General features: G+C 48.4%; 1 protein-coding gene across 3 annotated transcripts in view; it reads right to left on the bottom strand.

Moving 5' to 3' along the window:
* Positions 1–12,309, bottom strand: part of astn1 (astrotactin 1) — a 320,953-nt gene that overhangs the window by 31,717 nt on the left and 276,927 nt on the right. For all 3 annotated transcript variants that reach the window (XM_064341654.1, XM_064341655.1, XM_064341656.1), the window contains 3 exons: positions 11,822–12,090; positions 10,316–10,449; positions 6,447–6,598 (listed from right to left, as the gene is read on the bottom strand). In XM_064341654.1, coding sequence (XP_064197724.1) covers positions 6,447–6,598; positions 10,316–10,449; positions 11,822–12,090 — 555 coding nt within the window. The remainder of the gene's footprint in view (positions 1–6,446; positions 6,599–10,315; positions 10,450–11,821; positions 12,091–12,309) is intronic.

Raw genomic sequence — 12,309 nt, 5'->3', positions numbered from 1 at the left:
TTTTAATCATCCATAACTGTCAGTGGAAACATTAAGGGCTTACACAATGTATTTCACCACCAAAACATCTTCTTTTTTTTAGTTTTCTTAAAAGGACAGTTTGACCTGTGACAATGCTGTAAACACTTAGGAAACACTTAGAATGGCCTCAGTTCCATATAAGTGCGGCATTAAAGTGATTCATAAAAATTTAATTTGTGGTCTAAGGTGGAGTGGATCTATCATTTCCCAAATTAATATGAACCTGTATCCTTAATGTATAATGTTTGAATATTAACACATTTTTTAGAATCTTTTTTGAATATCAACAGATCTCTAAAGAGCTGCTCAGATGTAAACAAAGCGGCAGCTTAGCCATTTAAGGCGAAGCAAACTTTGTCGCGTAATTTTATAAGTTCAAGAAGCCCTTGCAGGCAATAACACTAATCGTTATTACATGGCTTCTGGGAGTTATGAGGACTGGACTAAGCCATTCAAATCCAACAGCACACATGCCCAGAAACAACAGGTCTGGATCCAGCCGGGCACCGCCGTTAATGTCACAGACGCCTCCTGGGATCACCACCGCCAGGCTCTCCCTTTATTGGACAGTGGCGGAAATGGCATTTTCACACCAGGCACGCAATCACCGAGATGCTAAAAAATTATTTTTGTATCAGTCTGTTCGCCGGTCAAATCAGGATTCGCGTGATATCGGAAAGATTTTGGGCCTGCCGACGGGGGGTGGCGGGGGGGGAGGGGGTGGAGAAGGGGGGGGGGGGGTAGTCTCTGACAACAGACAGCATTTGATAGAGACTTCATCTTGTGCCCGTGGCCACCGCCAATGCTGTCAAAGCCAGTTATCGGTGAGCTGATTCTCTGCAGAACATCAATGGTTTATGATTTTTGCCTCATCATTTCCCGCCGTTGTGCGTGTGCCTGCTTATGATGCAGTACTCAAGCACACTTAGCTGAACCTCATTCCCACTGGCACAGTCAGGACACGACCAATCATTTTGCCAAAATGGGTGCCATGCAGTCAAAACCGTATCACAAACTTGATGTTTGTCCAATATATTTTATTACCCTGCTTCACTTCAAATTCGAACGTGACCATTTAGCACATTGCTGAAAATGTTCTCAAATGAAAATATCGCTTTCATTTAAGCTCTGAACGTTTTTATCGTCAAAGGTGTTTTTATGTACACAAAATTGATTATAAATGATGATTCTAATTTTGCATTCTTTTCAGCGTACAATTTTTGGTCATTTTAGTCTTTAAAGTGTTTTTGGTGACGTTTTTTAATTCGTGACCGTTCCTGATAATCTTGCTGTATTTACCTAGTGCATAACCGTGTTTTTATAGACACATTTATCATGTGCCTTCCTACAGTGAGTCTGCGGTTTAAGAGGCTGTTTTCCCCACATAAAGGGCTGCCTCCATTCACAGATGTGCAAGCTGCTCTCCAGGTCAAACAGCTCACATGAGCTGCGCTCGACGGACAGTAAATCCAACAAAGAAAACGACTGGACCGGGCAATGTCCTCGAAGCCAGGTCCTCCTAGGTTGCCCGGAGTGGGCCAGAAGAACTTCATTCTTCACTGGAGAAGTTTATAAGGCTGCAAAGTATGTCGTAACTCTTGTCTGCTCCAAAAAACATCTCCCCTCTTGGCTTCTCATGACTGTCTGTTATGACGGAAGGGGAGGTATGAGACAGGGCTGGGGGTGTTTGCCCAAGTGGGGCGATTTCGCTGTCTGTGCCCACGGCGAGATGTTTGTTTTTTTTTCGGGAATCCACAAGAGGATATTTTGGCCCTGGTTCCAGCATCTGGAGTGGGCCCCTGCCACTCCCCATCCCACCACACCACACCCCTCCCCCCACCCCCCCCCCCTCGCTCACACACGATGAGGTCATCCTGCTAAAGAATTCCACTAGGGTCAAGCCCAAGCCCTAGGGTAGACCCGTTTGTCGTTCGGAAGCGCCGGTCGAGGAGGAAGGAAGCGCAGTGGCACCCTGGGTCCCCGGCCACATGGCGTGAGTAATCTGTTTACGGATTGGGCGTCGCGTCCCACTGACCCGCGAATAAACCCCGTCGTTATTGGGCGATCAAAGCGCTGACATCACCTCGGCCAGGGCGGCTGTTTGTTTTCACGGCGCGTCTGGTCCTGGCAGGGTGACTGAAAACAGACTTCCGATTCGGTCGGCTTCAACATCTGGGGCAGGGGTATGATGTCACGTTGTGTGCCTGAATCCCATTATGTGCAAGATTAACACATAAGCAATCTCTGTCACGGGGGGGCTAGACTCTGATCATCAGCCATACATTACATGTGTACATGCAATCCAGGGTTTAAGGGAAGCATATCGAGTCTATTTTACTTACATTCGCCCACTTGTAATGCCATCTAACTGTACACACTTTAAAGTCCACTGAAGTGAATGAAATATTTCCATTGAAAAATGCAATTGTATTGGATATTCCCGGACTGCCAAAGATAGTACCTGATTAAAGAAAAAAAATGTAATCATGAAAAATAAACTGAAAAACATTGAAAAATGCTGGAAAAAATGACATGAGGCATGCAACGAACTTCACAATAGCAAAAAATAAAATTAAAATTAATACATAAATAATCGGTTGTGAATTATTTGGCATGGACAGAGAGCTACGCCTAACAACACATAAATAAATAACATAAAATAAAATTAAATAAACTGAAATCCTTGTGACAGTTATATTTTCATGACTGTAGAGAAGCGGGGGTGTTTTTTTATTTTATTTTTTTTTCACACAGCTCCAAACAGTACGCGGATTTCGCTCAGGGCCTTCCCCTAAACGCTGAAAAGGAGCCGTTGTCGAGCGGCTTTCAAATCCCGGCCTTGTGGAGATGAAGGGCTTACATGTCCATAGCGAAAAAAACACTGGCTTCCAGTAACGCTCGAGCCCCTTTCGCAATCCATCGCATTCTCACCCGTCCCGCGTTTGGACCGGACGCAGCGTTGTGTTCCTTTCCCTCGTAGCAGCCACAACACATCCGGAGGCCAAGTTGGACAACCGCGGCGAACGCTGCGAAAGGGGGGGCCGTAAACAGGCATTTCAGAGAAACGAAGATGGACAGATGGACTGAGAGGCGAGAGAGTATCCAGAGCAGACAGCGGAAAAAACGGAGGGGGTCAGCGCAGATCGAACGGTTGGCGGGGGCTTCGAACAGCGGCGCGTCCAATGTGACCGTCCCATCCATCATTCCCTCTCAGAAAAACTGCTACCAAAAAGGGCCTGAAAGGGCTTGTCACTGGATGATATCCTATAGGTACTGTACATATAATTGTACCTCCAAATCGGTACTGTAAATAAAATTGTATTCCCCTATAGGCACAGTACCTAACATTGTGTCATCCTATAGGAACGGTACATAAAATTGTACCTCTAGCCAACAATACATAATTCACATATTGGGTACATATTAAGTACCCAAATACAACATTATCGCACTTTCATATCGCCTACGTTTTTTTCGGAAATTTGTTCCGTAAAGAACAACAACAACGTCTCTCCGCCGTGTCTTTCTGTTTCTGACAGCGTGGCGAGTCGTTGATGGGAGAAGCGAGACTTCCAGCCCCGGGTTTCCAGATGGGGGGGGGGTCGAGCGAAATCAAATGCACACGGCGATATCCTGCCCCATTAACGCTGGATCTGAGAGAAAGCCTGTCGGCGTGGACTACAGAGACTCCGCGGTGGTGAAGGGTACAGAGCGTCCTGCCCGTGGCATTTCTGAGGAGGCTCACCCCCCACCCCCCCCCCCTCCCCCTTAGAGAGAACGGTGGGAAAGAAAACAAATGGGACGAGTTCTTACATGAACCAGGAAGTTCGGTCAGGATTGGGGGCCTTTGATTCGGCGGCTGGGTGGTGGTACAGTACCTCGACCAGGGAGAGCCACACTATCAGGCCTCCCGGTTGGAATTCTCCCTGCTTTGAAGGGAAGGGCAGGGCAACCATGTCAAAGAGAACCAGCCCACAAAGCCCCTTCGCTCATCTCCGGGTCACATTTAACACATGAAACGTCTGATTCCGCCGGACAGCCTACTGAATGCTTTCATTTCAGTACCACGTCTCCCCAGGGCCCTTACAGATTGTCTTTGCCCTGGTTCTTAAGGTGGTCTCAGATCTTAAGGCCTGGACCCAGCAACCCCCATGTCACATAGCAACAGGCCAAGTCAATGGCACTTTACACCAAGCAAACAAAGGCCTTCCCTTAATTACCAGCCCTGGTCTTGTTGATAAGAGGTAGAACGTCCATGGGTCAGAAAGCAAGTCTTGCCATGTTTTTTTTCCTACCCGTGAACTCAGCCGGCTGACTTCACTAATTAGCTCCTCCTATTGGCTGACACATCGCACCAATTAGCAAATCCAAGTGATTGGAACAAAATGCTGGGAAGGACATTTATGTACTTTCTGAACCTGGATTTTCTACCTCTGCTTGTTGGGTCAGAAAAGCTAAATCCAGGTCCTGGAGCACCTCGGTCCAGAAGGACCCTCTGAACTCAAGATTCCCAGAGGACCCTAGTCACCTGACCCACAGAGCGTCCACCCCACCAATAGGCAGCCTGCGAGGAGGCATTTTCTGGAATGCAGTAGGGCAAGGGTCTACATATGTCGGGCTATGTAAAACGCAGAGCCACACTGCGACGCACAGCCCAGCGCCAGCTGTGTCTGCCCTCATTGGTTTCATAAGCCAGGGGTCCTGACCAAGCTCCAGAAAGTAGCGGTGGAGACACTGCCCTCTGGTGGTAGCTTAGCCTCGGTGCATTGTACTGGCATACCAAGAGATTTACAAGAACATACAACATGGGGAAGAATACATACTTGAAAAAGAATATATACTTGAAAAATACTGAAATGGCAGTAGGTAGAGATTGAAGGCCTTAACACTCACTTGGAGCATCATTACACAACTGCATTAAACTCATGCCACTTAATGCTGTACTACACACAGTTGAAGGCGCGTTCGATGTTGAAGCCTTGTCATTCACTGCAACACTTCACACACAAGCACACACTGAAATCACCAGATCCAATTTATAATTACCTTTACAAATACAGAAAATGTAACCACTAAGAGGAAGCTACAAGACTATAGTTTATGTGTATATAACATATCAAGTATTTCTACAGTGCTTATTGGCTGGATATTTATCACCCCCTCAAAATACATAAAGAACATAAAATCTATGTATATGATGTTGCAAAGGTACAGTGACTGGAAACAACACAGATGGTGTTTCACAAGATGCCATAAAATAAAAAAGCAAACTGTTAAGTGCTTCACCATTGAAGAGAGATGATCTGGAAAAGTCTCAAACAAACAGAAGCTCATTCTCACTACTCTTCCGCCCCGTCATGTGGTTACACATCAAACTCTGACAGCAACCAAACAGCACGGTGTAACTGGGATAGCCATGCTGTGTTTTAGCTGGCCCTGTACGCAACTGCAAGCTTCATCTCCTACATGGAGGCTAGGGGGCGCCACCAGACACCGTTTTTCACCTTCAGGACGGCTCTTCCCCGCAGTACAGAGCCTTGTAACTTAATCTGTCTTCTCCCGCGACAGAACACATTAACATACGGTAAGTTACAATGCATTGGGCCGGACGATTCGCACCCGGACCCTGAGCGAGAGGACCCGACTCCCCCAGGGCGTACCTGCTTCACGTCCCCAGTGAGACTGGTGCGTGTTTACCTAACTAAACCCAGATCTAACACCGTGCTCAGTGGCGCTCACCGTTCTTCTGGGGCGGACCGAGGGTGTCAGCTTTTGGACCCGCTCGAGCTCGAAACTCCGTTCATTCGCTTCACGCGCGTTTCGATTTCATCTCGAACGCGGATTTAAAGAAAACCCTCGTCTCGCGCGTAGCCGCGCGGGCCCGGTTTGAAAAAGCCGCCGGAACGACATGCGCACCGCGCTCGGCAAAAAAAGCGCTCCCGAAAAGCGAACTTGAGTTCCTCGGCGCTGTTTTTCATTCGACGATGAATGCAGTATGGCCGGGTGCTGGTGCGCAGTTAGTCTGTGAAAAACTATACGTGCGTATCGACTGGAGGGCAGCGTACACACGGCGAATTCACAGCACATACATTCTATTCATTTTCTGCATCAATCAGTATACCGTTTGTACGGCATGGGAAAAAAAAATGTGTAAAGTGGAAAGAGAACTCTGATGTATGGGTAGGGACATATCCAATATGATTTTAATATACCTTGTAGAGAGTAACCCGTGCAGTGATTGATGCTAGCAATCACCGCTGCAAAGGTGCATTCATTTTTTAATTATTTTTCAAATTACAGTCAATTTCCTCTTTAAAAAGTGGACTTAACACTTTTTTCCTTCAGGGACCTGTTTTGAAATGATGGGGGTTGGGGTGGGGGGGGGAAGGTGGCGGTGGTACATGAACTGCGGAAATTAACCTTACCTGTCTCCACCTTGGAGTGGTCCGTCCTCTCCGTGACCTTCTCCTGACTGATGAGGTAATCGACGATCCGCACCCCTATTGGTGGCTCCGTGTGGTTCCATTCCATGATGACCAATGAGCTGCTGGGCTCGTAGGTGTGCGAGAGCTTCAGGCTGGAGACAGACAGAGAAAGGGAGGGGGGACGTGTTGCTTCACCACCTGGTTCTACCAAATTCAAAGATTGCCAAAAAAAAAAACACGGCTAAAACCAGCCACTGTTCAGTAGCCACTGTTTGCTTTGCGGAACGAGACACTTATCTCACAAACAGAAGGCCGGGAGAGTGATGAGAGAAATTGTGACAGGAACACCGAGAAACAAATCCAAACACCGCTCAGGACTCGTCGTGAGAAAAAAAAAAAAAAGGACTGTTTGAGAACGTGTCAGTGTGGCGACAGGAGGCAGATGACATCACGCAGCAGATTTAGCAGATGTTTGCAAGGTGTTTAAGACCGATATGACTTTGAGCAGGGGCTTCCTGTCATGGCAGGCTGGCACACGCGTGTCAGTCGCCGATGTAAATTACCTTACTCTGGGGTTGACGTTATGAAGTAACATGCTAAGCTACATCGCTTCTTATACATGAGTAATGTCTGAGAGATATCAAAGGAAAGTATAGCCCTACAAGGTGCTGCAGTCGGTGCTTACATGCAGAAGCATACGTCACATGTCGATAGCAGTTGATTTAAATCTTTCTCCGCTCTTCTCTTGCAGGTCAAGCTCCAAAGTTTCATAGGCATCCTACTGTGAAAAGTGTATTGATTTTTCAACAAATTTTTTTTCTCTTAATATCTAAACCGTTTATTAAAAACTCATAAAACTTGGAAGGTTTGTAGAGTGCTTTGGCAGTTGCTCAATGGAGCCGACTGAGGTTGATGACGGTGGTGTTATTTTTGAGATTTGAAACGATTAACCTTTTATGAGATATGCAGCATACAAGGCCTCTTGAAACTTGTCACATACGTCTGTCTGTCTGTCTCCTCATACCAAACTTTTTTTTTTGTTTGTTCACCCTTCTTCAGTGTATACTTAGGGGGTCTGTCAGAGGAGCATGTATGTAAGTATGTATCTGACGTGAAAGATGAGAAAATCTGCGGAACCCCTGGCATATATACATACATACTGCACAATAAATTTGCACATCACAAATGTGTGACAATACATTAAGAAGTGTGACTAGTAAATGCCAAGTGCCAGTATTAATTGTGGCCACAAGGCAGCCAGACAATGGATGGCAATGCCAAAAAGAGGGAGAGTTATGACGCTAGTATTGGCCAGGAAGTGAGGGTTAGCGACGATGCTAGCACTGGCCAGGGAGTGAGGGTTAGCGATGATGCTAGCACTGGCCAGGGAGGGAGGGTTTAGCGTTAATGCTAGCACTGGCCAGGGAGCAGGCCAGCTAGCGGTGATGACATCTCATCGAGCAGCAGCGATGGTCGTTTGGTCACAGTCTGCTTGCCAAACTGCACGTGAACCGCTTTCCTTCGACCGCGTATCTGCGCTAGCCCGACTCGTCGACCGCGGCGTGAAAAGAAGCGGTGGAGACGCGCTTCGGCGGAGAGCGCATTCTTGTCTGCGCTCTCCCAAACCAGCTAAACCAATTACCAGAGTGCATTTGCAGCTAATATAAGGACTCGGCTGAGCTCAGCACAACCTCACAGCGCCGTACCCACCTCCAGGAAGTGTCATAACACAGTTTTGCATGTCTGCCTTAACGAATTGTGTCACAATTCATTTTTTTCACCCCCCAATACATTTTCGATACGGATCTGTAAAAAAAGGATTCCAACGCGAAAATAAGCAGCAGGGAAAGCAGGAGAAATAAGGGAAAAGAAGTGGGTTGTTTTTGCAGGTATTATGACGTTAGTGCTCATTTCACACAATACCTACTGAGCCTGGGAAAAATAATATAAATACCTCAAGAACATAGTATTGTATTATAGGGAGAGGCACTTATGATTGAGTTAGGAGTGCTGCCCTTCATACTTTTAATGAAAATGCTTTGGATACTTTTTTTAATGGATTTTCTTTAGGTTATATACATTTTCTTATAAATCTGAGAGAACAATTACATGCTATTGGTAAGTATGCGGACAAAAACGTACATTATATTACAATTATTTGGCAGACGCTTTTATCCGAATTGACGTATGGTAAGCGCACAGCGAAGGTCACTGAAACAAATATAAAAAAAAAACACAGGTCAGGTAAAGAGCAAATCTCAGAAAGCAGCAGCTATTCATAGCCAGGGACAAAAAAAACGTCTCATTAGAGCAGACATTGTGCAGTCAGGCTGTAAGGCCAGGCTTCTCGTAAACAAGCGGAGAGGCACAGACGGAAAAAGCGTCCGGCTTCGGCGCGGTCACAGAGTCAGGCTAACAAACGAACTCGCCGAGACCGTTCCGCAAAGCGAGAAATCGCTTTTTTTCTGTCGTGTCTCTCTGAAGAAACGCCGTCGCCTCGGCGGGAGCAGCAGGAGGCGCGCGCTTCAGAAAACACGACGGCCTTCTCGCCGGCTCGGTCGGTGTCAAGGGAGCGCACACAAAGCAAAGCTCGTTCTTTTTTTTTCTTTTTTAGAATGATTACAAAAACAATACGTGTTACGACAGCGAAAATACGAGACAGGAAAGCGGTGTCTGGTGGTTTTTGTATGCGCAGAATTAAGTTGTTCTGAAATACAAAAGAAAAAGGCTGAACAATGAACAGATTTTGAACGGCAGAGGTCAGTGATTTGGGCACAAAAGCACACATGGTAGTCCTAACTGAAGGACGATGGCAACATTTCAGGCAGCTGTTCGTAGAACAAACTGGAAGCAGGTTTACTGCTTCTTTGGTAATGAAAAATCTGGCTTTAGCTAATTCTGTTCTTTTGCCATGCGCACAAAATATAATTTTATTTAAGTATACTAGTATTTTATTCCATATATAATTACAGAAGAACTGGTTCACAGCTACATATGTGTGTAGGAAACAAAAGAGGTGGCAGCTGCTACACACCACTTCCAGACTTTAAAATACAATGCACAGGTCAGCACCAACGGTAATCAATAAAGCATCATAACATCAACTTATGACCTGGAAAGGCTCATTACATGTAAACACAGTTTCCAATCACACTTTATCGAGAACGCTCCTCGATCGAGTGTGTTTGCCTCCGCGATCTTGAAATTCAAGCGAGGTGTTTGCCTCCGCGATCTTGAAATTGAAGCGAGCGATCAGTAATGCATTAAATGCACCTCCGGCGGCAGACTTCAAAGATCGCCCGTTCGCATGAGGATGAATGATAGCAGAATTTTCGAAGGCTGCTGTAACATTGATCGTCCATTCCCCCCCCCCCCCACCCCCCCATGTTGAAAAAGTGCATACAGGTGAGCGAAGGGCCACGACCACGACTGTGACAGGACTGGTTAGCGCCATCGCGCAGACTCTCACATAAACTTCGCGTCTTCACGGAGACTTTTCCGGAACAGGAAACAGCGGCGGTGACTGACTGTACAGGCACCCCCCGCCTGTGTTTCTTCAACACGACAATTGAATCAAGAAACGGGAGGGAAATCAAGCGCTTGCAACGCAGCGTTTCTGTCGTCTTCCAGTTTCAGTACTTCTGCGGGCGGGCGCCCTGCGGTAGCTGTCCGCTGCGAGGACTGGTGATTCGCTGTCAGGCCTGAGCAGGTACAATTGCGTAACCTTTATCAGAATTAGGACAGGTTTAATGAACGAGCCTTGTTTTGTACCCGGAGTTCTCGGACGCGCGACTTTGCCGGACGTGGCCGGACGCGGCCGCCCGCGCGCGTGCACGTGAGCGTGTGTTGGCGGTAACGGCGGTACCTACACGGGCTGGGGGAGGGGGGCGCACGTGGGCAGCCCGTCGGAGCCGAAGGCGCTGGAGTCGCAGCGGCACCAGTCGTCGATGACGTCGCCCTTCCCCGAGCACCACAGCATGCTCTTCAGGGCTTCCTGCAGCGCCTGCAGGCACAGGAAGTGAGGTCACGGACGGGCAAGGGAACGTGGGAGGCGGGCAGAGGAGCGGGCGCTGCCAGCCTCGCACGGGCGGTCCAGCTGGCATCGCTGTGCGCTCCGCAGCGCCAGCTAATCATTAACTTTGAATCTGCGCAGCGACTGGTGGCGAAGGCGTCGCAGAACGATTCTGAACTCATCTGTCTCTTCAAATGAGCAGCTCGGGCCAAAACTGCAGCCAATACACAAGGGTGGCGTCGCTACTTCTGCTATCGTTTTCTTTCACAGGACATAGAATATTTTATAATATGTATCATATCTCTGGAAAAAAAATTGAAATGAAATGTGCAAAACTAATAAAGGACGGTGGTTTACTTGTCTGTTCCCACTATCTGCAGATTTATCTCCTCAGCTTCCCTCTCCCTGTTTACTCTGTGGCTGGACACAGCTGGTGGCCCCCGGATAAACCTTATTCCATTACTGAGACTCAGGAGCTGGATCTGTGCTCCGGCCCGGACAGATATTTGCCTGTGAGCATTCAACCCAGCTGAGCCGCGTTTCCTTCCCTGCGCTCTCTCTCTCTCTCTCTCTCTCTCTCGCTGCTGGACAAGTGTTCTGGCACATTCTGGAACACGGACATAAAAAGAAGACCTGTGTGACCGAGCACCTTCTGCTTTCTACTTAAGATCCCACCCTACGGTCGTGGGGATGTTATTCTGTGTGTGTGTGTGGGATAGTGTGTGTGTGTGTGTGTATTTGTAAGTGTGTGCGTGCACATGTGTGTGCGTGTGTGTCTGTGTGTGTGCCTGTATAGTGTGAGAATGAGTGTGTGTGTGTGTGTGTGTGTGAAAGTGAGTGTGTGTGCATGATTGTGTGTGTGTGTGCGTGCACATGTGTGTGCCTGTATGTGTGTGAGAATGAGTGTGTGTGTGTGTGTGTGCGTGCGTCTATGAGTGTGTGTGCGTGTGAGTGTGTGTGCATGCACTTGCGTACGTGTGTGTGTGTGTGTGTGCGTGCGTGTGTATATGAGTGTGTGTGCATGTGAGTGTGTGTGTGCGTGTGTGTGTGTGCGTGTGAGTGTGTATATGAATGTGTGTGCGTGTGTGTGCGTGTGAGTGTGTGTGTGTGTATATGAATGTGTGTGCGTGTGTGTGCGTGTGAGTGTGTGGTAATGATGTGTGCTTGTGTGCGGTGATGTGTGTGTGCGTGTGAGTGTGTATGTGTATATGAGTGTGTGTATGTGTGTATGAGTGTGTATGTGTATATGAGTGTGTGTGCGTGTGAGTGCGTGTGTGCGTGCGTGTGTATATGAGTGTGTGTGCGTGTGTGCGTACGTGTGTGCGTGGTGGCAGTGGGGCAGCGGCTCCGCCCGGCCCCTCACCTGGTACGTCTCGTTGTTGGACACCAGCTCGTAGAGCGGCGCGGCCTTGGTGATCTGCAGCAGGACGGGCTCGGCCGGGCGCGCGGGCCCGGGGCTCATGTGGCACAGGTGGCAGGCGGAGGGGCACCGGCCCTGGCTGCCGCACTCCATCCGCACGCCCGCCGCCATGCGCTTGGCGCCCGAGTCCAGCAGGCTGGCCACGTAGGCGGGGTACGTCAGCGTCCGCGGCTCCTTGTCCCGCTCCTCGGACTCGTCCGACGGCGAGTTTCCTGTGGGGGGGGGGGGGGGGGGGGGGGTAGAGGAAGCGGCGGGGGGGGGCAGGGGGAGCACACACCAGGGTGACCGTGAGGGAGGTTGCAAGGTCTGATTAAAAAAAAACGCACTTAAAACCCGCGCGGGGTTTCGAGCCGAGATTACATCTGTAAACCCGCCGACCGCTCGGCAGAAAACAGCAGCGGCTAGCTGAAAAATCTCTCTCAGGCGCACAC

Source organism: Anguilla rostrata, chromosome 6 (genome assembly GCF_018555375.3).
Source record: "Anguilla rostrata isolate EN2019 chromosome 6, ASM1855537v3, whole genome shotgun sequence".
Classification (NCBI taxonomy): domain Eukaryota; kingdom Metazoa; phylum Chordata; class Actinopteri; order Anguilliformes; family Anguillidae; genus Anguilla; species Anguilla rostrata.
Note: the sequence above shows the minus strand (reverse complement) of the source record. Positions and strands in the feature narration are given on the sequence as shown.